The sequence below is a fragment of the Morone saxatilis genome, unplaced genomic scaffold, assembly GCF_004916995.1.
Source record: "Morone saxatilis isolate NCDOM2014 unplaced genomic scaffold, NCSU_SB_2.0 Contig7, whole genome shotgun sequence".
Classification (NCBI taxonomy): Eukaryota; Metazoa; Chordata; class Actinopteri; family Moronidae; genus Morone; species Morone saxatilis.
Window position 1 is genome coordinate 10,429,390 of NW_023340246.1, and position 27,825 is coordinate 10,457,214.

At 40.4% G+C, this 27,825-nt stretch overlaps 1 protein-coding gene across 3 annotated transcripts; it reads left to right on the top strand.

Annotated features, from left to right (window-relative positions):
- Positions 1-11,621: 11,621 nt before the first annotated feature.
- Positions 11,622-26,977, top strand: fam167ab (family with sequence similarity 167 member Ab). 3 transcript variants are annotated; one of them, XM_035679205.1, is made up of 12 exons: positions 11,622-11,989; positions 12,426-12,606; positions 13,482-13,616; positions 13,728-14,143; positions 14,499-14,740; positions 14,857-15,162; positions 15,533-15,670; positions 16,347-16,443; positions 16,581-16,717; positions 16,828-17,005; positions 17,096-19,696; positions 22,847-23,040. In XM_035679205.1, the coding sequence occupies exons 4-11, from the start codon at positions 13,750-13,752 to the stop codon at positions 18,001-18,003; spliced, it is 2,400 nt and encodes a 799-aa protein (XP_035535098.1). In that variant the 5' UTR covers positions 11,622-11,989; positions 12,426-12,606; positions 13,482-13,616; positions 13,728-13,749; the 3' UTR covers positions 18,004-19,696; positions 22,847-23,040. The 3 variants fall into 3 exon arrangements, with proteins under 3 accessions (XP_035535098.1, XP_035535099.1, XP_035535100.1); XM_035679206.1 differs by lacking the exon at positions 13,482-13,616; XM_035679207.1 differs by lacking the exons at positions 11,622-11,989; positions 12,426-12,606; positions 13,482-13,616; ... (5 more) ...; positions 16,581-16,717; positions 16,828-17,005 and adding an exon at positions 25,194-26,977 and having other exon boundaries at positions 18,001-19,696; positions 22,847-23,397.
- The last annotated feature ends 848 nt before the right edge of the window (positions 26,978-27,825 follow it).

Below are 27,825 nucleotides of genomic sequence, written 5' to 3' on the forward strand. Positions count from 1 at the left end.
CAGACAGAACTGAAGATACCGAGGTTTGCACAGCAGGTTAAGCACATATTGATGTCTGGGTAAATCATTACAAACGAGTTATGCATCATTCTCTGATGGGAAATGACATTACAACTCATCCGGGTCAAGGGCCTTGAAAGGTACTTTTTCATTTTTGGTCACTTTTTTTTTTCCAGGAGGATCAACTCTGTGATTGCATTGCCAACAGCACTATAGCTTATCAGGAACAGCATTGCCATGTTGTTGTTGCCTAACATATCAAAAATGCACTTGAAACATGATTACAGCTTCAAAGATATTTCCACACAGGGGGAGTGTGTGCACCCTTTTGAGTACAAACAAGAAATCAATCTAGCAACCACTGAAGTTCAAAATATCTTAAAGCACAATCTGAGTATGACTAGCCAGGACTTGTAACCTAATTAGACATTTTAGTCATGCAAATGGAATATTATTAAATGTTTTCTTTTTTGAATTTGTGGAACTGTATATTATGATTTGTCATGTGGCCATCTTGGCTGATGTTGCCTTGAGTCTATTGTAAGCCCATATTGGCTGGGCACCATAGAAATGCAAGACACTTAAATAAATAAAATCAATGAATCTACCATAGAAGTGGATAAAAACTTTTTAATGCTGTTGCTGTATTTAAGATAGAGACATACAGAGATTCAGTGTTTTTAATAATTAATAATGAATTACCAGTAAGTGTATCTGTTACTTAAAATTAACTTCCTTTCCTTCTCCTTCCATTGCCATTCCTCACCTATCCACTAGCTGCCACTGCAGAGTTGCCCAGTCCTGTGCGCCAAATGTCCCTTGCAGTGACCTCCTCACTCTTACTCCCTGCTTGATTGTCTTTGCTATGCCTTATTTCTCCAGTCTTTTTTCTCTTCCGATGGCCCTTTGTCTGTTTTGGACTTCTGCCCGCTGTTTGAGTTTTACTAGCCTGATATGACCACCTTCCTGCTGCTTGCTGTACAGCTGTTGCTGTGGTAATGTTCATTCATCGAGTTTATTCTGACACGTTAGGTAAGATTTGCCAGCATTCTAAGACATAAGCAATACTGGAAATTATTTTTTTCTCTTTCAGTTGGCAACTTGGGTTTTCTGCACCAAAAACAAAATGACCACTGCTACTTCAGAGTAATCGTTTCAAGACAAAGGTGTCAATGTTTACATCCGACTGTTATTTAGACACACTTCAAATATTTTAAGAAAATCAGTTTAATCGCTTTCTGAAGCTATTTTTCTTTGCAGTAGCATTATTAAAACAATAACATGCACATGAAGAATACAGAGGGAAATGTACTTTAAATGTTGTAATATGCTTGTGTCAAATACAAATACGTGTCATTGAGTATATGAGCCTGTAACAAACAGAAGAAATACCACAATTTAATACAACGCAGGCAGAGAGGTGCAACATAGAGTACATTTAGTCAGTTTGTGGTCTAAACAGTCTTGTTAGTATCCATTCACAAAACATCACAATAAAGTCAAAGTCATCACATGATCTGACAATAAATGAGGATAAGTGTCAGCAAAACAGGAATGTTGTTAGTGTTGAAAGAAATACATCGAGTATGATGTCCCCTACATGATTTCAAAGTGAAAATGATATGTCCTTTCGTGATGGCACAACATTTAGGGAGGAATGGCTAGTGAGGGTGTGTCTGTTTGTGCGCGTCCTTCATGTGTGAACATAAAGGAATTAGTCAACCACCCACCCATGATAATTTAACAAGGATGCTCAGTGTTTGGTGTTGGGAGAGAGAACATAGAATACATATTGAAGGACAGGAGCGTACAATTCAGTATCTGTTTACTCAGACTTTTGGAAATATATAGAGAGAAGGGGAGGCACAGCAGAGGAAGCTGGTTCTGCTCTGCCACTCTGAGCAATAAACTATAATGTTTCTGTCAGATAAGACTCGGAGTAAAGATCTGTGGAGTGTACCGTTACAGCTCATGTAACCCTGATGTAACCATGCTTCATCTACAGCAGTCTTGATTGGAGGATAAAGCTGGTGATGATCTATATTTTTCCTGTTGTCAACAAATCCCTCGAAAGAACCGAAACTATATTGAATGGAGCACCACAGTACCACAGACTGTGGTAGGGTAGTCAGAATGTACTGAGAGACAGATTAGCACATTGTTGGTTTTGGTCTTTGTATTAGATTTGTAGACAATAAGAAATATATATCTAATAATGCCAACCTTGTGCCTTAAGCAAACTGGTTTGGCAGTGGAATGATAAAATAAGTTTGTTTTATGTGACAATGATATTAGGTATAATTTCTATCCCTCATATGTTTCAGGATTCTTAACTATATTATATTATATATTATATATTTGGTCTTGTCTGATTTGTTGTAAGCTGCTACTGTCACCGTCACCTCTGTGAAAGCATCCTCACTCCCACACAAATGCACACACACACTTCAAAACATACACAGCCAGACATGATGGCTAGGGCTCGGGTTGTTTCAGGTTGCATTAAGTGCTGCCTCCTCTTAGCTCCCTTCACTTAACACTGCCTTCATTAACAGCTGCTGATTGAGATACAAACACACACTAAGGCATGTACACACACAATATTGGTGTGTATTCTGGTGCCTGATCAGTTCTTCCCCATCCACTGCATTGTAGATTGACCTAAAGCAACTGGGCTACTGATGCAAAAGCTGCTACATAGTCTTCTAGTTTTCACAGAATTGATGCTACTGACAGCGTTTTGTCACAGTGTGTTAAACATAGAGAAGCAAACACAAAAGCATCCATCATAAAGCCCACTTGATTACATCTTTGTGGCCTCTTGAGAATCAGACACTTCTTGGATGTGATGGTGGAATGTCGTTTAAAGAGTCAGGAGAGGTCGGCCAGGGTGAAATCCGTGGGGTCCGATGTTTGGCATCATGGTGGCATTGGAGCAGAAGGAACACAGGAAGTGATGCTGTTTTTGTCCTCATAATTTAAAGGTGCCCCGGACGTCATATACCAGCAGTTCGATCTAGGCTATGACTCAGAATCCTAGAGATTGGGTTAAGAAGGGTACAGAGACAAGTATTATCTAACTTCTCCTTAGATGTTCTAGATCAGTGGTTTTCAAACTTTTTGTGCCCAAGGGCAAGCAAAATAGTCTCAATAACACGTTATCATTGTATAAGTATTAATTTGAAACTTTGTAAAATTATACTACAAAGTGCCTACAAAATACTGATGTAGTGAATTTAAAATTAATTCAGAATTTGTATAGTATCATTCTCACAAAATCCCACGGCACATCTGAACTTTCCTCGCAGCACACTGTTTGGGAACCACTGTACTAGAAAACACATTGTATGCTAAACAGGAGCATTTCCAATAGTGCATGTATCTGCAACATCCTGCTGTTTATATGTAATCTGATCTTTTTAAACTGAGTTATCCACTTAGCCTCTAGAGGAGGGACAGGAAAAGGATGCAACCAGGGGGAAATCAAATGAATACTCTTTAGTGATGAATGGAAATAAGATCATTTCATGTTTGACATTTGGTCCCTGTAATTATTGTATTCTTTCAGAAGCACCAACGTAATCCAGTTCCAGTATGATACTCTACTGTGTATTGTATCAAATTCTAAAAAGGATCTTTGGCAGACACAGCATGTAAATCTTAATATTTGTAAAACAGATTAAGGGGAGGAGTCCACTGAATCTAGATGTATGGGATTTACTGACTTACTCTTTTTTCCCTACCAAAAAAAAGCTTATGCATGGAATACTAATAAGATATAAATCAAAAGTTTCAGCTTGTACAAAGTAGCGCTGCTGATCCAGCACTGTGGAGAAATGGTGCAGTGTTTAGTGTTTGAGGAAGTTGGGATTGACAGCAAATGTTTTTGGCAGTATGATTTATACAATAGCGACAGCATTTTGTGTCTCTGTCTTCAGTTGTTAATGTATGTATTAATGTTGTGCCACACAGCCAAAGTGCGGATACACTCTCCCTTACTTTCACTGAGGGTTGGGAACTGAGCCCAAGGAATGCAAACACAGTGTTGTTCTCCTTTGACTGGAAGAAGTCTTCATAGTCCTGAGGGGGAAGACAAAAACATGAGGATGTTGAGTGTTACATAATCTCTACAAGTCTGAAAGATGGTTGTAAACATCCCTGCCAAATAGTCATTCTGCTGCTGCTTTTAATATAATTCAATGGCCATGACATTGCAGAGTAATGTTGGATTACCTTGGCCAGTGAGAGTGAAGGCAGGCAGAGCAGATAATCTGCTCCATCCATGAAACTGGATTACGACAGGATTACAAAGTAGCATGCAAGGCGGAGGACATAAACTGGGAAGCAGTAACTGATCGAACTCACTCTCCAGCAGAGTTAGATCAACCTGATACTGACTTACATTGGCGTGGATTATTGGTATAACCATTTTTAGCATTAACAATAATTTTAGATTATTAAAACTCAATCTAATATTCCCCACCTATAAAATTAATTGTGTCCCTGTGTTATATATGTTAAATTACTGTATCAAAATCATGTTACAATGTTGTTGATGACTCATTTGAACTTGGCGACATGCATGTACCCAATCACATGTGATTTAGAGCTACTAGCTAACACCCATCATATAAAACACTTGACAGTAGCTTGGAGGGTCATAGTAGCTAACAGAGAGATTTTATGGAACAGTATGTTTGAATCTCAGTTGGTCAAAACATGTTTATATTTCCAAAGAATGTGGCTGAGGTACAATTTATTAATTTCTCCCTCATCCCCCACCTCCTGATCTACAGTAACAATGCGAGTGAAGGAGGCCAATAATACGGTGCTTGCTACAGCTCCACATAACTATGTATCTGCTAAGCTACGCACACTTGATCGGATCAAGGATTTAATTTCAAATCTTTCTTGCAACTAAACCTTGCACACATATTCTGTTTTACACAGAAATCCATCACAATACAGAATAAAAAGATGCTCTAACTACCATTTCACTGTGACTTTAGAAGTACCCTAGATTTTAACCACTGCGGTCACTGTAGGTCCATGGACTACTTGTAAGTCATGTTTCATCAGTATGTCCATGAGCACAGGGTGACATGATGAATATTTCTTTCGACTCCAGAGTATAGTGTATAGTGTGTATAGTATAAGGATGCAACTTTCAACAAAGGCCTTTGCACATATTTCATGAGATTGGAAATGCATTCAACTAATCGTTTATCCATAAGAATATATGCAATGTGTTTTGGTAAGAACTGATGAAAAGTTAATTTTGTACCTTTGAAGAACACTTGTTCCAACCACAGACCTACCCTATGGACATAAACAATATATATGTGTGTATATATATATATAGTAAATAGTTAAGGATACCTGACAGTGCATAACTAGTATACACACACACCGACGTGTGGCTCGCGCTGTGTGTCGTGTGTGTGTGTGTCGTGGTGGTGTGGTGTGCTGTGTCGTGGTGTATGGTTACTAAAAACTGTAGAGAAACATCTAATCATACCCACAGCTACCGACTCCTCCATTGACAGAAATGCTTGCGGCAGGCACTGGGTTGCCTTTCTTTGGGCTGCTTGTCCTTTGGTGGGATTTACGGTAACATCCAGAGCCTCTGCTCCTCCCAACATCGGTGAATGTCTACTGCTCCCTGGAAGCTGATGCTGCGACTTGGCTCTAACAAACACCACCTGAGCTGTGATGCGCTGGAGCTCTTACCTGGAAGCAGCGTAGAAAAAAATGAACTTAAGCATAAGAAAGAAAAGCAAGGGTAAAGGGGTTGGTTTGGGCAAAAAAGAGGTGGAGACGCAGAGAATGGTCAAGCCAGCGAATTGTAGAGCGGCAGATTATTGCATGTAGTGCGCGGCACAGAGATGTGGGCACCAGCATTTAAAATCCGTAAATGCTGACACCACTTTTCCTATACACGTATGTATGACCGTTAATCCAACCCAAGTCAAAGGGATCAGCGGGAATCAGGGCCTCCAAGAAATTAACCAAAATCATCAAGTTCTCTTGAAAATAAATTACACCTTAGGGATGTTTCATGTTTTCTTTCCCATTGTGTGTGCAATTAGGATGATTGCAACTGTTCCTGCTAGTGAAATTGTCCTATGTGTTCTGGGAAACAAGCTTGCGGAGTGAAAGTCGTGCACACGTGCTTTGTGTGAACTGCTGAGGAAGAAAAAAAAAAAAGCTTTCAAGGATACATTTTAGATGACAGCAAAACTCCCCACGGACCCAGGAAAGCGTCATAAACAAAATGAGACCACAAATCCCCAAATGGTCTCAGGACCTGCAACTGTCAGGTGTCTCTATCCCGTCTGTCCTCATATGTTCTAAACCACTATAGAAGGAATTACGCCACTATAGAACCTAGCAAATAAACTAGCATCATGTATCAAAGCCGGAATATGTTTGCCGCTTTTTCAAGAAATATATTTTAATAATTTATTTATTACCTTCTCATCACATATTGGACTTAACAGATATATATACTGAATAAGCGGCGGTAAAGTTCCATCTACCATCACACAACGGGCCGGCTGATTATCTCAAAAAAATTTAGGGGGAAGGACAGTGTGAGCTAACTATCGAAATCCCAGGGGCTTTATGTTTTTGGGGGCTTGAAACTACCTAATCATCCGTTACCTTCCCAGTGCCCGTAAAAAACGAATGTTTTAGGGAATTCTTGCTCATGTTGATGGGACAGCAAACAACCAAAAAATGTAGACTAAATGATGAAAGAATGTAATGGTATCCCATTCCTGATTCGTTTGGTATGTGTATCTATCCAAACGCACCCTGTAACCAGCGTCTGTCGGCAGTTGTTTGTGTTCAATGATGGCCACAAACTGGAGCTATTGTGTTTAACCCAAAAATTCAACGACAGTAAGGTCTGTATCTTATGACAGTCTGTTTATGAGACACACACCCGCGCGAAACACAAAGATAATCTTGTGTTCTGGGTGTGGTGTCGTATAACATCCTTGTTTTAAAGTAACCTTTTTACAGGGATCTTCCTGGTGTGTGGCCATGAAAACAGCTTTATCTGCGAATCACAATGAATCCGTAATGAATGTGCAAGGATACCAACTGTTAAACGAGAGACTCTTAAAGAGCAAAATGCCCAAGTGTTGTGTTCTGGTCAAAGTTCAAGACACAAAACTCCCCCATACTGTGCACCTGTCAATTTTGCTGGTCTGGAGTCTATACTGTATACTCACACTGTCCTGCGGTCTCAAACACCTAGTTCAACAAGAATAAGTACCAACCTTCCTGCCCTGAGGCCCAGAAAGCAGGCCAGCATGAGTCTCAAATACAGGTGGAACCAGAAGGTGCCCCCCTGTGAGGGTGACGTGATCCGAAGTCGCCCATGATCAGCGCCGGGTCGTGGGTTCAGATTTGTGTGTGTGTGTGTCGTGTGTGTAGTGGTGCGTGTGTGCTTGTTGTTGTGTGTGTGTGGCTGTGGTGTGTGTGCATGTACGGATTAAAAGACAAATAACTCCATTACAGTATAGTGCCAATGATGCAATTGCATTCGTTTGAGAGGCACGTTTCTGAAATGTAGGACTGTGAACTGAAGGTTAAGCAGTAATCTTTCCTAGTTGTAGGACACAGACGAGACGGACACAAGGAACAGATTTTGTGAACTGGACAAAACAAATAACAAAGAACACTGTGCAAACAACCAAAAGAAAAAACATGAAAAAATAATCCTCAATACGTATGAATATGATACGTAGGGTATACTATAGCTAGCTATATAATGAAAGATAATACAAACCTTTTCGATTGTCTGCTGGGATAATATAAGCAATTTTGTCCGCTTACTTACAAATCGGTTTCTTTCCCTTGTTCCTCCACCAGTTGGATGTTTGACGCTTCTCCTGTGCAGGAATGCCCATGCCAGCCGAGAGAGTTTCGACAGAAGGATGTTTTCACATTTATTTTTTAAATCTATTTATGATTTTAGGGGCAGGGCCAATGACCATGATTTGTGACAAATAGTTTGGAAGTCAACCATGGTCCAGTATCCAACTTCTACAAGTATGATGTAGAAACCTAAATCACCAGTGCACATACACTGAGAATGGACTTTGCAGTGAAGTAGGAGACATCTTGTGTCCAACCGGACAACTTGAGAAATTAACAAAATTAGCATGTTCATAGATTCTGTAATTTCTAATAAAGGAGTAAATGCCTTCTTTTTTTTAAGCCTTGCTCAACTCCTCTTTAAAAGGTGGTGGAACAGGACTGTATTTTATCTCAACTTTAGCACTACAATGTACTTTCAACTTGCATTGCACATATTCTGTTAAGAGGAGGGATTACTATACAATCTAAATACACAATATTTTCTTAGATCAGATAGTGTGACGATACGTTGTGGTGATTAATAAAATTAAATAAAGATCATTAAGGCATTAGGAATAAATAAAAAACAGCGACAAAATGTAAAATACATATCCTCTGTGGAGGGGTGGGGGTGGGGTGGGGGGATAACCTAATTTGCACTTCATTCATCTTGTGGTTATGTTTTCCGCCCCATTAATCTGCTGTTGTTAAGCTGTGAACTGCTCACATTATGGGGACACTGTAGTGTTTAGATTATTACTTCCCCCTTGAGTGTGTCTTTTTCTGCTCACATATTCCTGTCCGTTTTCTAGAATTCATCCACTGACCTTCACAGTATTATTGTCTTCTTGCATTTCTGTCTCAAACTGCTAGAGTATCTCTCTTTTTGTAAGACTTGCACACATTCATTTCCCTTTAAATCAACCGAGGGGATCCAGCCTCACCTTTCCTCTTTATTCAATCACTTGTAACTCAATTCAAAAGCATTCATAGTGAATTACATTCACATGAGCTCCACACTCGGATAACTGACCTAAATGGTGGACCTATTCAAGCATGCGGAGCTGTGCTTTGTGTGTCTGTCTGTGTATATGTGAGTGAGAGAGAGAGAGTGTGTGTTTTGAATGTATGTGTCATAGGATTAAAAATAACTCCTTTGTAAACGCTCAAAGATTTTGCTGCCCTCCTCCACGGATGAAGCATGATAAAATAAATATATTACTCATTGGTTCCATTACTGAAGACTAAAAGCATTCACGCGGGAGTGTTGTTTGATGATTTTCTGCTCATACTCTATATCAGCTGGGTCTTCTCAATGGCATGTGTCTGGTTTCCCAAGAAGGACTACATGAAGGGGGCTGCAACTAACCATTACATGTTCATAGTGGATTTACCTGTCTATTATGTTTTTGATTTGTTGTAATATCTATAAAATGTAGGAAAAGTGTGACACCTTTAAATGTATTTTTTCTGATAAACAATTCAAAAGATAGTCAATATACAACATAAAAAAATATATATTTTCTGTTGAGCCACAAGTCAATTAATCTTTACAGCACTACACCAGAGCCATAGTAAATGATCTTCTAATGAAGGACACTGACATATAGAGTAAATCAGTCTTGGAGTAGGCTACGCCCTTCTGCATAACACTGTTAATGCTCACTTGTTCGAACAGCTCACTAGAAAATGTTCAGCTTACTGTACAGCTTTACTCCAAAAAAAGGAAAGAAGCACTGATCTAGAGATGCACCTCTACCTGCTCCTCCTGATGATAAAGTAAAAGTAAAAGCCAGAGAACATTGCTACAGTCAATTTATGGAGTAACATTACTCTTACTGAGTATATGTCAAATATCACAGGATCTCCTGTCACAAAAAAGTGTAAATCTTAGGGATTCAACTCTCATTTCTGATGTCATAATTAATATAGTAAGGTGTTACTGTTATTTTGTCCACCACTGAACATCCTGAGGGAGTGTAAATGGACCAATCCTGGCTTGTTTGCACATCAAATACGCACTTTGTTCTACCTATAGGAGGGGAAAATTGTTATTTATAACATTATTTATATAGAACCCAACTGTAACAGGCTGAACCGACACATGCATTGCCCCGAATACACGAGAAACCTAATTTAAAACGTGCATCTTAGTCAGGGAGTGACCTGCCTACCTGTCTGAATGATGCTGATTACTTTCACTGCTTGTGAACAGTCTGAAGTCGATGACCGCCAACACTCACAGTCCAGTTACATAATACCAATAAACACGGATTTGCGAGCTGAAGATTTAAAAATGTTGTAATATGACTGCATTCCTCTCATGCAAGCTTGAAAACATTTGCAAACACTCACCGCGACAGAGCCAGTTGAAGAGGCGATGTAAACCTTGATGACCATTTTAATCCCCAAAATAATGTCAGACAGGCGACAAACAAACTGTCTGCTGGCAGCGACCCGCGTTTATTTCTTTGAATAACAAGGAGGGGCTTTAAACTACAGGCTGTGCTTCAGATGAGGGAACACACGCGTCTCCAACATTTAAACTGAGGCATGATAATAAAACAGCGTGCGTCTCTGCCGACTGTGGCGCTCACCGATCCTCCCTGCACACATACAGGAGACATCACATAAAACACTTCCGGTCGTTGTTTCAAAATAAATACAAAACAGACAACGTGATTGCTCGGGGGGAGGGGGGGGATATGGACCAAATCTGACGTCCAAATAAATATACCGTTGTTTAAATAGTTATGTGTGTACTTTTAAGTGTAGATCTCGGTTTCTGATTTGTCTCTATTTCTCAACCAAGCACACTTAAATATTATTTGGTCAATTAAAGAGGTTATTTTTATTAATGGGCTCATTCCAGGGAATTTCTGTACACTATCATCTGCCTTCACGTAGATCACACAAACATAATTTTAGTGTCAAACGTTACTTGTTTATTTTGAAAAGAAAAACTATTTCTACGTCTACTCCTGCTTGACTATGGTTATGTCCGGCAACTTGACGCAGGTAACCTCCCCAGCCAGTTTCAGGTGGCTGCATTGAGGATTGATAACAGGGAAATGTAGTTCTCAGGATGCTGGCAGCATTTTGGGGAAGTAAGTGGTAGGTTGGTCTGTCCAGTTTATTTTTTTTACTTTTCAGCATATCCCAGATTTCCATCAGATATGGTGAATTTAGGCAATCAGCTTGTGGTGTGGATTCAGATTCAGCTGCACTTCTATTAAAAAAGCTGGCTATGTATCCACTGACTGTTTATCACTGTGTATTTCTTGTTGCAGTTAGGTCCAGATACTGTCAATGGTCCAGATAGAGATGAAAATGCAATAGGATATACACCATTGATGGAGGTATGCATTTCAGTACATACTGCTGCCAATAAAAGAGCTGACAGACTGTATGCAGCACATCATTTATCTTAAAAACATCATCTCAATTTCAAAATGCATTGCACAGCAAAGATAAATAAACCACATAAGCAGATGCAAGGACTATTGCATGCTACAGATGGCCAGATACCACGCGTTGCACATAATTCATGACATATCAAACACAAAGCATTGTATGCATGCACATTGCACACATCCTAAAAGCCTTGACTATCACAACGCAGGGTAATGACTTTAACACTAAGCAAACACGGTGCCAGGGTTGTAAATTCTCCTTTATTAACATAACGCCCAATCACAACACCGACTACAGCGCCACTGTGGTGGTAGAGGGGTACTGCAGGGAGTGCTGCGGTTGCCATGGTACGGCGTCATCGTAGGACTGGAGCTAACCTCAAAAACACTATCCTTACGACCCTGACGACCAGGAGTAACTTACTCCCTCCTATTCTGTGGATAAATACAGGACGGCGCATTGTGAAACAATAGTCGTGACTGTTTCTAAACGAGGACGGTCGACTGTGCCGTTTTATAGGTTGCTGTGACGGTTGCTAAGCTAGCTAAAGTTCGCGCTAGCTCGCTAGTAGTTGAAGCTATCTTCTCGCTAACACTCGCCGACCGAGTCCAGACAAGAAGCTCGTAATCGCTACAAAGTGAAGCGTAAACCGGACAGAGCCGGCGAGATTTAAAAGGAGTCACTGTTAAACGCGGGGAACGGACAGGTTGGTGCCAGTAGACACCGGGCGGTAACGTTCAAACACATCTCACCTGTTGATGGTAGTGTTTTAGTTGCTATGCTAGCATAATAAGCCACCAATCAGTCAGCCCTCCGCCAGCTTTCTAACTACAACCCTTCATTTATGTTTGCTAATGTCACAACGATGAGATGCTGCGTGGACTGTCGCCTACTTTATTATTCCCCTCTACTTGAGAATGTCTCACACCAGTAGTAAATGTCCTGGTGAGACGTGTAATGGGCTTTAAGATAAGATATGTGCGGCTGTTAATGTAAGGTCCCACAGGTGGCGGAAATTCCAATATTACAGCAGCAAAGTGGACAGAAAAGTATAAAGACAGTATGAAAAAATAATATAATATAAACTGGTACTTAGGTATTGTTAGCTACACTTCGTTGTTGTTGTTGTTTTTACTTGGCAGGCAGTCTCACAACAATGCACCTGTCAACAACAGACGGTCCATTTTAATCCAGCCTGTTCCTGTCAGAGAGAGCGAGCCGGGGGAGCTGGTGTGTTTGTGCCACAGCTGGAGTCAGCCCTTGATAACACGCCTCTGTTTGCTCTCAAGACGGGGATGATGAGGATATGATGTGACCTGTATGGTGAGTGTCAATTTGTAGAATTAAATCATGGCTTTTTGGTCATCAAAAAACACATACACTGTAATGGCAGTGAAATTGGGAGGTAAATTAGTTTGAATGAACAGTCTTCATTACTGTGTGTTTATGAGTGTGTAGGCTGTTTTTCCTCATAATCATTAGAGAGGAGAACAAACATTACATAAGAGCAATTTTTACTGTTTTAGAAGGCGGATTGTCTTCAGCTGGAGGACCTTTCTGTCTTGCCTGACCTACAATTATGCTCTCTTCCATATATGGTGATGCCACTGTGTGTACTGGTGTTGCCATAGTACTTGCCCATGGAGTGATTCTGTTATTGTCAGGGCTGATCAGAGAGCCGGATGACTGCACGACCTTTACATGTCATTAACGCAAATATTAAAGAGCATACAGGCTCCTCAGCTGAATTCTGTGTTCATTCCCCTCACCAACAACAACAAATACAATCGGACTTTTTCATTTTGTTTATGTTTCTAACACATGGACTAGAACATTTTGTGGGGAAATCTCATAATTATTCCATTTGTAATTTACTCACAAAATAATGTCAGAAGATTTCTAGGTTTATTACAGTATATAGTAAAGCTGTGCATACGTCAAACACATATGTGGTAGAATATATATTTTTATGAAACACAATCTATAATAAGCAGAATAAAAATATCAGCTGAGAATACCTGAACACTACTTCTATTTTATTTTCTCCCCTTTTTCTGTATTCTTTGTGTGTGTTTAATAAGTCACCAGGGCAGAAGGGGGCAGGCTAGCATTTTGTATGTAGCAGCAGTGGTGTGTAATAGTGATATCATACATCATTCAGCCTCATGGAAAATTCCACCTTGTGTGTTGTCGCTTAGTGACCAAGACACACAATACGGAAAACCTGAGAGAAACCACTCGGCCTAGCCAACTGTTTTGGATGAATTTTGAGAATTTCCTTCTGGGTTGCACAGTACAAATGCAGGAGTCAGTTTGCCAGTCTGTTAAATCAGGTAAGGTGTATCCTGTACAAGGAAGCCACTGTTACTGTTCAATTGTAAAATCATGTCATTCAAAAGTCTGATATGTTTCTTTCCTGCTTTTTGTGTTTAAATTCAACACAGCATTTCTTTTCAAAGTGACAACATGGAATCTGAAAGCATAACTGACCCGTATGAGGACAACCGGGATGTCGGTCAAAGTCGGCAGTCGCAGCGGAGTTCAAAGAAAGATTCCCAAGAGTCATCCAATCAAAAACAGAAAAAGAACTTCAGGGACAAGATCCAGGACGAGGTTGAAAAAGACAGCTGTTCTGAGAGTAGATCGAAAACGCGAACGTGGCGTTCGGATCCAGACCGGGACCAGGTGTCCGATGGAGAAGGACGGAGAAGTAGTAGGTCCTTTTACTCAGAGGACTATGAGAATGAGTCTCCTTCAGAGGGGTCGCTCTCACCATACTCCCAGTCCCGGACTCCATCCCCTATCCCTCAAAGAGGGGTACGGGCGAAGAAGATTTCTAACAACCCCCTCTACAAGACAGGTATGTAAAGCAAGGAAGTGAGGAAGTATGGTTGGATGAATGAATGAATCAAACTTAACCCTTGCTGTTTAAATGTGCTGTACTGTCCAGGTGATGGCAGTGTAAGGCAGATTTTAAGGACAGAAATCCTCTCTTTTAAACATGGAGTCAGATTTGAATCAGCAGGTTTTTCCTGAACTTTGATTCACAAACTCAGTTGTTATACACAATAACTTTTGAATATTATAAAAAACATTTAACAACATTTATATTTATCATTTATATTCTTCCCTACTAGTGCACTTATCCATGTGCTTCAGTAATGGCCTGTAAAGGTGTTAAATGTCCTTACCTTTAAATCATTTCTACCTTGCAGGCGGTGTGGGGCGCAGGGGTGTATCTCGCCCACAGCGTCCAGGTGGCCAACCCCTGACCCAACAGCATCGCAGGGGAGTGCATTCACAAAGTAAGGAGTCCACACCCCCTAAAGACCTGGACCTGGTCACAAAGAGGATGCTTTCAGCCCGCCTGCTGAAGATCAATGAATTGCGTAACGCACTCGCTGAGCTGCAGCAGCGCACTGACGAGCTGCAGAAGGAGAATCGAATTCTCAGACAGGTAGACGTAACCCTCTAGTTAAGTTTAAAATCAATCACGTTGTAATTGATCTTTTTAAAAATCTTGAACACCCTGTGGCACCCTAAAATTGGATTTTCTTGTTTCCCACACTGCAGCTTCAGGTACGTCAAGAGAAAGCCCTGCATCGCTACGATGACACAGAAAGCGAGATTTCCCAGCTACTGTCACGCCACAACAACGAGACCCACGTGTTGCGTGAGCGGCTCAGGCGTAGCCAAGAGCGGGAACGGGCAGCTGAGCGGCGGTTGAAGGACAGCGAGGAGCAGCTTCTAAGGAGTCAGTCGACCATCGCGCGCCTGAAGAAGCTGGTCGACCAGCGAGAGTTGGGAGCCAGAGACGAGCTAAGCCGCAAGCTAGAGGAAGAGAAGGCACGGGCCCGAGTGGCAGAACAAAAGATTAAGGTACATTTATTTTACATTTCATTTATTTGTTATAAAGCTCAAGTGGGTAGAATGACAGCACCTTATACACAAGCATAGAGGAGTTTAGGCAGTTTTCAGATTTGATAGAATTTGCACTACAATAGACTATTTCACCACATAATCTTTTCGATGTCTTTTTGAAATGTGACTTATAGATTCAAACAAATTATTGGTGTCTGGTTTACAAGGCTATACCGTAGTTAGATAAACAATCACTGGCAGGTAATACGCAATACACACGCTCATTTGCATCAAATTTGTATGTATGGAAAATTATTATCAAACTTGAGTTCCCTTTTTGTCATGCGACAGTTGTAAAGTGCATTTGTTTATCTGTGTGTGTTTGTAGGAGCTGGAGCGTAGCATGGAGCTGAGCAACAGCAGTTACCAGAGGCAGCTGGCTGCAGAGAGGAAGAAGACCATCAGTGCCCAGGAGGAGATCAGGACTCTGCAGGAGGAGCTCGAACGACTGACCAATAAACTCAAGGTCCATATACACAAAAATATACTAAATCCCCCTCCACTCAAAAATGCGTTTTTCTTCTTGTTCCTACCTATGTTTGAGCTTCACTGTGCAGAGAGACGTATGTGCAGTTTGACACCAGAAGGATGTTTTCACATTCATCTGCTAAAAGTGGAAAGTTTCTCTGTGCTCACTGAAAGTCAGATTTTAAGGGGTCCAGTATGCAACTTACACAAGTGTGATGTAGAAACTGGAAGCTGCCAGTGTGCTGACACTGAGAACAGACTTTACAGTGAAGTAGGAGCATTGGATATTGTTTAGGTTTTTTCCAATACCGGTGCAAAAATTAACTTTAGAAAGAAGCAAAAAATGACATTATAGTGAAATTAAAGAACGACTTTGTTTATTGCTTAGGCAAACTTAAAATGGAGCTATATATTAACTTTTAATAGTTGAAAGTATACTTGAATCTATTAATTTAAAAAAAAAAACCTTTTCTTTATTTAATATTTATATTTCATTTATTTACATAACAAACACCAAATGACAGTTACAGTACTAATAACTGCAAAATACAGTACTTTCTTTTTAATTCTAAACATCTTTCTGAATTGTTGTTTGTCTGTTTGATTCATGATATGTGCATAAAAAGCAAATTGCTTATTGTATGACATTTTTTCACTCTTTTTTTTTTTATCAGGAGAAGGAAAGAGAACTGGATGCCAAGAACATCTATGCCAACCGCATGATGAAACCCTCACCAAAAAAAGATACTGACAGTGGCACAAAGCGGAAAGGTAAGGCCTAACCATGGGCTTCTGTTCATGATGCATGTGCATTTGTGAACTGTATATACTTAAATTAGTTTTTCTCATAAGTTATTGGGCATGGTTTGATACAGGATTATCAAAATTACCTCATTTCTTTCACACAGTTCCCAGCAGGAACAGCTCCAAGGCTGTGCAGACTAAAGACAGGCTATCTAGTCTGGATTTCCCCACTCCTCCCCCTGCCATCGCCGATGCCAATGAGTACAGCGAACAGGCACCTGACGAATACTTATCACTCAAGGTACGAGAAGAAGTGACTCCACTTCACTTTACTTCAACATCCACACTTCCTCTTCTGTCACTGTCATTCATCTCGTTTGCCTCTGCATTTCAATCAATGTGTGTCAACAGGATCTTGACAGAGAGGACAGACAGGCAGAGACTGAAGACAGGCATCAAAAGTGGGAACAGCACAAGACGAGAGACAGGGAGAAAGAAAGCGACAAGGAGAAGGAGGTGGTGAAGGAGAAAGAGCAACTCAATCAGGAGCTAAATGTTCTTGAGGAGAAGGCAAAGAGGCTCAGAGATGGTAAGCTAAGCAGAGTGTATACAAACACTAATGAGAAAAGTAGTAAAGGCACAAGAGAGCACCAGTAATGGCTTCATCTAATGTCCACAGGTTGGGAGAAAGAAAAAGAGGAAAAAGACAGAAATAGGACAAGTTCTCTGTTAAACCAGGAGGAAGAGAACAACAAGAAGGTCGGCCTTGTCCAGGAAGAGGTGAAGAGGTGGAACCAGGATACTCAGGCCAATCGGCAAGCAGCAGAGGAAGCGCGTCGCAAAAAAGAGCAGCTGCTGGCTAAGATGCGTGAAATAGACCACGGAGCCCAGGACACCATGTTTGCTGAGTCTAGTCTTTCTGAGTCCAATAAGTTTACCAGTAACCATCCTTCTCCTCGTCTTCCTGAGCAGAGGAATCACAACTCTTCCATTTTTAACCTCACGGAATCAGAGGAGTCGGCCAGTTTGCGCGCCGGTGCTGGAAGCCGGGAAGGTGGAAGGAGAAGATCAGGCCTAGAGGGTGGAGCTGTTACAACGGGAGTGGGGAGGAGAGCACTACGCTCCCAAATCTCCAATGACGACTTGGCATTCGGAAGCTACGCACCGTCTTTTGGAAATTCTGCTTCCCGAGGTTCTTCGGGCTTCCCTCCACCTCCGCCCATGGATGACAGGGACTCTGCTTTAGAAGCAATAGGTGTTTTTAGTCTCAGAGGGGTGGAGACGGAGAAAGACAAGGAGACGGAAAGAGGAGTGGGGCAGGACAAGAAGTCCAGCCTCATGCAGCAGCTATTTGGTGCCCTGGCAACACCTGCTGGTGACAGTGCGAGCACCAATAAGATGGAGGTCCTCAACAGTCCTCCAGCAATCAATGGAGTACGTCCGAGAAGGGAAGGACTGCTCAGCTTCAACTCAGGGTCTTCCACTCCTCCGTCATCCTCCCTGAACACCCTACACGTCGCAGATAGCAGACCTGCCGTCCGTGCCATCACCTCGTTCGATGATGACATAGAGGAACTCACTTTATGAAATCTATTTCGATTTGACGTCGTTTTTTGTAGGGGAGGTGATTTCCAAAATATAAGAGGTTGAGCGAGTGAGTCTGAACACTGATTGACTTCCCAATTAAAAAAATTTTCAACATTTTAGAAGCAGACATAGAAGAGGAAAAAAAGATCTAAAATAGTACATGACTCTATAAATGATAAATGATTTAACTTGTGTTATTGTCTTTTTAGTGATTCATCTAGAAAGTAATTCCATGTGACCTTCGAGCATTCAGGTGCATGTGTGCTGACACATGGATTACAAAAATAGTTGCCACAACTGTTGCTGACATAGGGTTTTTGGACCCTTTGATGTGTGTTTAGTTGAACTTGTGAGTGTTGTGCAGACTGCGGCTTTTACTTGTTGCACTTGTTAAATTTGAAGAGGTTCCTCAGGTTGCATTCCATTATTTTGGTAGAATATGAATATAGGAGAGCAGAGCCACAGCACACACACAATCCCTCCTCCCCCCACCCGGCCTAGAATATTTGCCCAATAAACGAATGTAAACCAAAGTGCAAGCAATACAGTCACTCGTTGCTGTAAGCCACATTTCTTTGCGTTTCACATTTTAAGCGATTTTGCCATATTTCTTTTAGTAATAATGGTTTGGGGTTGCTGTTATTATCGGCTGGTTTGGGACCCTATATTACTTAGCGTATCTTGCACACATTTTATTCCACACAGTTTGAGCACAGTACTTAAACTATAAATTATTTTACAGTCCATGCCATAAGAATGTAACACAAAGCGATATGACAATCACAGTGTGTTTAGAGTGCCCGGCTGTTATATAAAATGGGTTATATTTAAACCGTTTACTCTAAAACTCCATAAAAATGGACTGAAACATGATAATGCCCTTTAAGTGTGTATGTAAGTGTATGTTAACAAAGACTGTTGCTATTTGACTCACCTGACCTGAACACATTGGGTGTTTGAGGGCATTAACATGAGCATTGACTAGACTTTACATTAATCAATATTCCCTGGCATGTTCCAGGCTCCCTGCACTGATATGACTCATAGCAGACAACCAGCACTAAGCCACGAGTTATATTGAAGTGAACAGACAAAATGCTTTATTGTTATCTATATTTATTGATTTTAAGCTCTTATAAACTCACATTCCATGATCTAAAACCTCTATTGATTATTACAGCAATCCCTAATGTTATCCATGTGCATCAGGAAGCTGTAAAATGTCCACATTTGAAGAGCTCTTTGTATTTATTCTGGCAGATTTTACTATTGTGACTTTCATAAGGGATGAAATGTGTAACCAGTGAAAACTTTGTGGTGGAATCAGTCTGTATTCATGTTTTGCATTTTTCACATTTTATACTTATTATCCACTTGTATTGTTCGTGTTTTATAAGTGTTGTATTTTGTTGAACGAAAATAAATGCTTAGATATCAGTCCGTGGCGCACGCACATTAATATTCATGCGGCAGGGAAGCCTGATAGGGATTCCCGGGACGTCTCCAAGCAACCAGAACCTGACGCAGCCGTCCCGCCCCTCCTCCGGTAGGTCTCTGCTCAAAAACAAGTGAACCGCGGAGCTGCTAATATCGGAGAGAGAGAGGGAGAGAGAGGGCTTGAGATGGTCTCCGCTGATGTGGCTGCTCGGATTCAGACTGACTCCCTGTTGGACCGCTGTTGCCGCCGCTGAAGGTAAACCAGCCACACGCAGTTTGAATTGTGTGAGATGATGCCGGCAGTGTCCCAGCGTGCAGCGCGCTGTCAGTAAAGCCAGAGGAGGTTAAAATGACTGTCTGCTCACGTGGACGCTGTATCCCTCGGGTTATTCGTTGTTTCTTTTCTTTTTCTTCTGTTGCTTTAATGTGGTATTATTTGTGTAGAGATGTCGTGCTAGGCTGTTTCCTGAAGAAACCGGTGAGAGGTACACGAGGCTGCAGGAAACATGAACAGAATAAGAAAAAAGTTGAGCACAACTTTAGATTCCGACATCCCCCTTTATGGGCTAGGATAAGACTAGAATAAGGTCAAGTGAAGAAGGTGGAATTAAGGCATTATATTGTATTGTTATTATATATATTATATTATTGTTATTGGCTACATTTTGTGTTGATGTTATGTTTTCACCCATAAAAAATGATAATTGAGAGAAAATCCTCTTATGTAATACTGACTTGATAAAACTAAGTACAGTTACTCAAATGATGAGCTTCAGTACAATTTTGAGGCACTTGTACACTTTTATTTATTTTATTTAGATTCATTCTAATGTTACAGAATATAACAGTATGTATCTGTTTGTATAATTATGGATACAGATAAGACTTTATTGATCCCTCTGTGAAATTCATTAGCTACCCTGCAGTATATATGGTTAAACATAAATAAGCCCCATCTTTACCAGCTGCAACATTTAAATGATGTACACATGAATGCATCAAAAAATAAAATTCAGGAATGTAATAAAGTAATTGAATAAACTTTATTTTGAAATGGGCCATTCTGCATGATTAATATTTTTACTTTTGATACTTTAAGTATATTGTGATGCTTATTCTTTTACCTAAGTAATATTTTAAAGGCAGGACTTTAACTTGCAACAGTATTTCCACACAGCATTGCTACTCTGACTTAAGGCTTAAGACAGAAATAATCATGTTTATGTTATAGAGTATTTTATTCAAATGTGTCCCTCCTAATGAACAGGGAAAATACACCTGTTGATACCCCTGTGGGTTTTTTTCTTTATTTGTTATTGGTTTTAGCTGTTAATGTGCCATATTTCAAACCACAGACTATTTTATTAAGTTTCTGTTGCCATAACAAAGGAATCCAATATGCCACAGTAATTGGGTGTTTACCCTAATGAATAGCTTGTGTGTTAGGCTACTCATCTCTTTGATGATTTCTATAGATAATAATGCTCATATTTCCACAGACTGCTCTGGGGATCAGCACATAGTCAACCCTCCAGTTTGAAATATAACACCTTTGAATGGAACTGACGCAGAGTTTTGTTATGTTGTAGATGGGCGAGATACACGCTAAAGCCTGATTAGGTACTCTGCGGTCATGTTTGTTATGTAGACATTCCTGCATGTTCTAGATAGAAGAGCCAGACTTCATAAACCAGATCAGGTTTTGGCATCTTAGAATCCAACACGCACAAACTAAATTCTCTTGGTGTGACAACACTGCAACTGGATGTTGGTGAGCAGTCAGATTCTGCTGCCTTGAAACCAGAGGAATGTATGGGGGATGTTTGGTGATTTAGGCGCCAGTTGGGACATTTGAATAAATGGGAATAAATGTTTTTTTTCTCCCCAAAAGATATATCAATGTTTGTATTTGCCCCAGGCTGCATTTGATATTCAGGATGTAAATTTTGGCTTCCTTAAGAGAAACATTTCCTGCTGGTCTATTCAAAAGTGGCTGAGGTCACCGAAAGTGCCTCTTAAATGATCAAGCAGCCAACAAGAGGCTGGTTTGGGGTTTTTTGCTGTTATTATTTTAAATCCTTCATTTCTTTATAACCGTGATCACAGCTCATTATATAAATAAATGTGCACACACTTTTCCCCACATCTTGGCTCTGCAGTTCCCATTCACAATTTAAATAACCTCCTTACTGTACATGCAGGATCATTGCTCTTTAAAAATGCATGTGGTATGGATTTTCATCCCCGTTCATTGGTCTCCTCTAACAATGTGGTCTCCAGAGACACACTGATTCCTTCAGAGAATAAGTAGCGGATCCATTCCCGGGCATTCACAAGTCAGCTACTCTGCACAGTGAGAGGCCTATTTTACCTTGCAAAACAGCCAAGCCTATCATTAGATACAGTGACTTCACTGCTGGTCTGCTGTGCCCATTATGGAATAAGTGAGCACTAACCACTTATTGAGTGCTTTAAGACTTTGTGAGAGGACACTGGGCAGAACGTCTGCTTTTGCTGCCGCTGTTAGGAGTGTGTGTTTGTTATATCATTTAAGAGGTTTAAGGATTGTGTTTGTGACTCTATTTCCTGATCTTGTGGGCCTTCATCCTCACCCCACTGTTTCTTAACTGGGTGGAATAAATAGTGATTCATGGTCACCAGAGGAAGAATCCTACGGTTAGAAATCTCTTGATTTTTTCCCCTACAGGGCACCACCATGATGCTGACATGATTTTAGGTCCAGTGACTAACATTTAGGTCAATCTATTTGCAGAAATGGAGTTTAACATTCTGTTTCACAATCACCTGAAAATAAGAATTATTGTGTCTTTGTTATGTTAATGAGCGAGTTTTATCTACAGAGGGAGTCTGTCCTCTTCCACAGAGGCTGCCATGTTGAACCATGTTTTTACAGTAGCCCAGAATGGACAAACCAAGCACTGGATCTACATATGTCACATATGTAGATAGAAGTTGTAAATATAAGGGTTTCTGTAAAAGAGCAACACTATCAGCCATTGTGCCCCACTGCCAGTCGCCTGTCACCTTAGGTTGGTTAAGGCAATAAGCCCTGAGGACAGGAGGTGGAAAATTGCTGATTCATTTACAGTCCCTGTGTCGTTGCTATGGAAACAATTTGTTCCTGTTACATGGAAATCCAAGAGGTGTGTTCCCTCGGTTTAAATCGGTTTACAGAATGAAGGAGCGAGAGTGTAAACTTTAATTATAGCCTACTTGTTATTCAGTCTTTCTGAGATATAATCTGTTATACAAATGAGCCTGTCATGCCTGAGTTGAGGTGTAGCCTTTTTGTCAGATGCCGTGTTAGTTTTGTCTGTTATTTGGATTATGGTGGCTGGTGGTATAGACAGAAAATATTTCATAACTTGTGTCCTCCTCTCTACAGTGTTAAAGACGATCTGCCTCTAAAACGCCAATGGATCCATTAAAAATCCTTCGAAGACCGACTTAACTGACAAAGGACTTAAACACACGACTATGGTCAACTGTGACAACGAAAGAAGCCACCAATGAAGAACAGATACCTTTATCTATTTTTATTTTGACACATTTGTTAGAGAGCTTTTTGTATTAAGCAGATTAATGATGGACGCACCTTCAGCCCCTCAGATTATAGTGGAGGGGGCTTGTGTCCTGGAGGAAGCAGAAAGTGGGGAAGACGTGGATTTGCCTAAAGATGACCATCTCATGAACTTGAAGGCCTTGACAGAGAAATTGAGACTGGAGACCAGGAGACCTTCTTACCTGGAGTGGAAAGCTAGGCTGGAGGCAGAAAGCTTCAGAGAACCAGGAAGTGGAAAAGGCCCGATCCAAGTGGAGCCTGAAGGGAAAGAGGCTGTAGTGAACTCTGGTGTGTTTCAGTGCAAGTTGCCATCAGGTGTACTGAAGGGATTCGGGAACATCGATGAAGCTCTCAGCTGGCTGAGGAGAGAACTGGTGAGACGTGGCTTCAATTCTTTACAATGTACAACTTTATCAGCTATCTTTGGATTATGTAGCAGTTTGCAATAAGTTTGGCATCTCTGAAAAGGTTTTATTTTGTTTCGTATTTGTAGCCCTTTTTTAAAAGATCTTGTCCAGACAATTAACCCTCTGGATACTTGAGATTCAAGTACACACTTTGATTCACATTTTTAATTAAGAGCTTTATAATTTTGCAGTTAAAGGCCAGAATAGAAAAATAACTTCCTGCTACCTAGCTAATTAGAATTTAACAATGGACACAATGTCCAATTACCGGCCAGAAGGATCCAATTTACATTAGCGAGTGAGATTGATTGGGACTCAGGCAATTGCATCAGACGTTTGTTACACAGTTTCCGCAAGTGTAATCATTTTTACTCTGCTCAATTACTCTGCACATTCACCCGCGGTTCATAAGCCTGCACTGAGCACGCAAAGAGGCACTGTCAGAGGCAGAATCATACCCACAAACATTCTGCACATAGACAGTGGACAAGAGGGATGATTATGATCTTTGCACAGACGTTTGCACATAGACAGTGGACACGAAGGAGATAAAACTGAGAGAGCTTATGATGAGAAACTTGTTTGTGGATGTCTCACTGTGAGTTTTCTTTTTGGATTTTGTTACACAATAAGGACTGAATGCACGGACCTCCCAGGAATCTACATCATGTGAACTATGCGTTAATTGTTGTTGCTGTAATCATACTTAGAAATAAAACAGTTCAGCATTATCCTAAAAAATGTGTTTAAAGGAATAGTTCGACATTTTGTGAAAAATACTTTTTTGCCAAAAGTTAGATGAGAAGATGAAGTTAAATGCCTATGATTAGAACCAACAGTAATTTGTATATTTTACAACACTATACAGTACCAGTCAAACGTTTGGAAATACTTTCCTATTCACTGTGTCCAAACTGGTATATATTGTGTTATTTACAGTACATCAAAGTTTTTTCATTTAAAGAACGTGCAGACATTTGACCGCACATATCATGCAAAGTGTTCATTCTTGAAGCCTGTGCTCCATATTTGCCATTTGTTATCATTTTCACTTTGGATAGTCTACCGGCTCTTTGATTTTAATCAAGTCATTATTTATAATCACAACAAATGTGCTCAGCAACTTACCAGATGAATTTTAAAGTACATTTTTGACCTCGGATACTGATTACAAAAACTGTCAACACAACTTAGTTGTTTCCGAAGCTTTCAACCACATCTTATGGCCTTCCTCCGGGAAGGTAGTTGCTCAGTTGTCATTGAGATTTTTTATAATCATGTGCAACCATCTGTTATCACGTGATCAACTGAGTCACTCTATCCACTGAGGAAGGCCACGAAACATAAGTTAGGCCTTTTGTTAAGAATTTCTATGTCAAGTTGCCATATTTTTCTAAATTATTTAGTCACATTCCCAGATCGTCAAATACCGACGTGGGAATGAGACTCAACAAATATTTCATGACCTGGGAGCACCAGCATCACCTGCTGGGTTGTGTGGTTTTCTCCGAGCCACTTTGTTTGTTTTCCATTTACCATAACCCAAGGCGTCAGTATTGGACGACGTGGCAATGAGACTCAACAATGAACTATCTTTCTCCAGAATGACCCACCTTTAAAGGTCCAGTGTGTAGCATTTAAGAGGATCTATTGACAGAAATGGAATATAATATAAATTCTACACCCTTTACCCAAAAAGTAATTTCTAATAAGAAAATCAACAGCTTGTTTGAGCACCACTGTTTTCTGTCTCTCTCCATCAGACAGACATGCGCTTGCAGGACCAGCAGCTGGCGAGGCAGCTCATGCGGCTCCGGAACGACATCCACAAGCTGAAGATAGAGCAGACGTGCCACCTGCATCGCCGGATGCTGAATGACGCCACCTTTGGCCTCGAGGAGCGGGACGAGCTGTCGGACCTGCTGTGTGAATGTCCGGTCACCCCAGGGCTCGGCCTTTCAGCCCCGCTGAGGCTCATTGGCGTCACCAAGATGAATATTAACTCTCGGCGTTTTTCGCTCTGCTAGGGGCAGCGATAACCCTTCAGGCAGGAAATCCTGGAAACAAAACAGCCTGTCTTATACTATCTTTGCTCCATTGCAACATGCCAGCCATGGCCATATGTTAGATAGTGTTGTAATCCTTTGTGCATACCACAATGTTGTGAGGATGAATCTTGATGTAAACCCTGTTTTACAGTCCCTATAATCAAAGAGAGAGATTTAGGCAATGTATATCATTTAGAAAGAAAATAATTGGGTGTAGTAGGTACATATAAAGTGCTTTTGCCACTAAACTATACATGGCAGCTATATACAGAAACCTCTCTGTCTTAAAACCGCAGCAGATTTTAGACTTCTAGGCCATCATGACTTGAAACAGAATACTTTTAAACTAAAATATAAAATAAAGCACTCCCAAGCTATTTGCTGGGACTTTCCAAGTTTCTATCTACAAGCAAAGATTAAATATTTGAATATATTTTTACTGCATACATCTGGACAATTTTGTTACACATCCTGGATCTTAATCGAAATGTTTTGTGCTTTTAAAAAGATGCCTTAATATTGATGCGTATTTGAGTTAGCGAGTAGTAGTATCAATTTAGCAAACATTGCTTTCTTTGTAGAATATGATGGAAATGATTTATTCTGTATAATGATTGTCAAATTGCACTAGTTGGCTGAAGTCCTTTGCTGAAGTTTGATTCTTATAAATAAGGACATATTTTACTCTTGGTTGGAGCTTTGCTCTTTTTATGCTCTAATTGTTGAGTTCCAGCCTGAAAGTAACTATTTGAGATGACATGTCTGTTTGAAACAAAAACATGGTTTAGTTTCATAGATAAACATTGAATTATAACTCACCTAGATCTGTGTGTGTACCAAATGACTTGATTATGTGGACCTTGTAATGAGCCTTATGTTATGTTGGCTGTTATGATGGGATATATCATTGGAGATAACTTTTCCTTACTTATTTTCTTATTTGGTTGTGGGGGTTTGCATTTGAAATGTGGGTCACATATAGTCCCAATGCGTAGAGCATGCAACAGGAAAAGGAGTTTGTGGGTTTAAGACGCCCCTCCTTGTGGTCCTGACACAATCTGAACATAATCACATAAACCACACACACACACACACACACTACATCTAATTTGTTTGCCACAACAGTGCAGATTGCCTCTTATAACAACCACTGAAATGACAAGGTTAACATCTGTGTCTACTACTGCTCAGACGGTTCCAGCATTATATGATTAGCTTGTTGTACAAACACAATACTTTGCCATTGTCTAAGTTTGCAGCGTTCCCTGAACAGTAAGGCCCAATGCCACCTGGCAAGAAAACAACTGCTATGTCAACTTGATCTTGTGTTACTAAGCCTGTAACTGACTGGAACATACCTTAAAACTGGTTTGGTAAGATATGATACTTTGAATGGGTTATTGTTAGTGCTCTTCACAAAAGTACTGGAAATAAACACTCAATCAAGAAGTTGGATGTGTTACTTTTTCAACATATAATTTGCTGTCGTCACAATAAAATCTCACCAATGGCCTCTTGTGTTCTCTTGTGGTAAGACTTGTCAGTCAAACACAGGATAAGCAGGTCTTTCATCAGTACATTGTGTATTAAAGCGCTCACTGAACCATGGAAGGATCTGCAAGATGAGGCATGTGCAATAAAGAAGCTTAGATACACTGAACCGGCAATCTTTTTGCACTTGCATGCAGTGTGCGTCACTGTGGGGTATTTAAACATCTTAAGTTACTCAAGCTTTGTGGAGGTGTTGAGAGCTTTTAACAAAATTGGATATCCTGCGGTGTCCCCTATATCTGACTTGCTTTAAAAAAAACTACAGTTTTAGTATTCCTTTTGATGGCACACACACACACAGTGCATTGACAGATATGTAAAAGGAATATTTTGACATTTTGGGGAACACGGTTATTTGCTTCTGGGCAGAGAGAGATCAGAAAACTGACACCACTCTCATCTATCCGTTAACTGCAGCCAGCAGCAGATTAGCTTAGTTTAGCGCAAAGACTTCAAATGGAGAATAAAGTAGCTTGTCTTGGAAGGCAATAAAAAAGCCACCTAATACCAACACCTCTAAAGCATACTAATTAACACCTTGTACTCTATTTGGTTGGTTTTGCCATTTTACTATGGATTATGTTTGAAGAAAGTCTGGCACATCATCCCCCATAAAACGTCAAATTGAGGTTTTTACCTTAAGGTTTTAAACTTTTTAACAGATTAAACAGACCACGTACAATGTAGTGTAATCACTAAGCCTTAGAGGTGTTCGTAGGTTGATTGTCTACCTTCTGACAAAGCCAGGCTAGCTGTTTGCCTCTGTTCTAACTCATTAATTAAGATCTCATCAAAC

Bases quoted from the DNA above. Each gene is read 5' to 3' on its own strand.
- fam167ab (XM_035679205.1), top strand. From the start codon at position 13,750: ATGGAATCTGAAAGCATAACTGACCCGTATGAGGACAACCGGGATGTC. The intron at 15,163-15,532 runs GTACATTTATTT...GTGTGTTTGTAG, and splicing joins TGGCAGAACAAAAGATTAAG to GAGCTGGAGCGTAGCATGGA. The intron at 16,718-16,827 runs GTACGAGAAGAA...GTGTGTCAACAG, and splicing joins ACGAATACTTATCACTCAAG to GATCTTGACAGAGAGGACAG.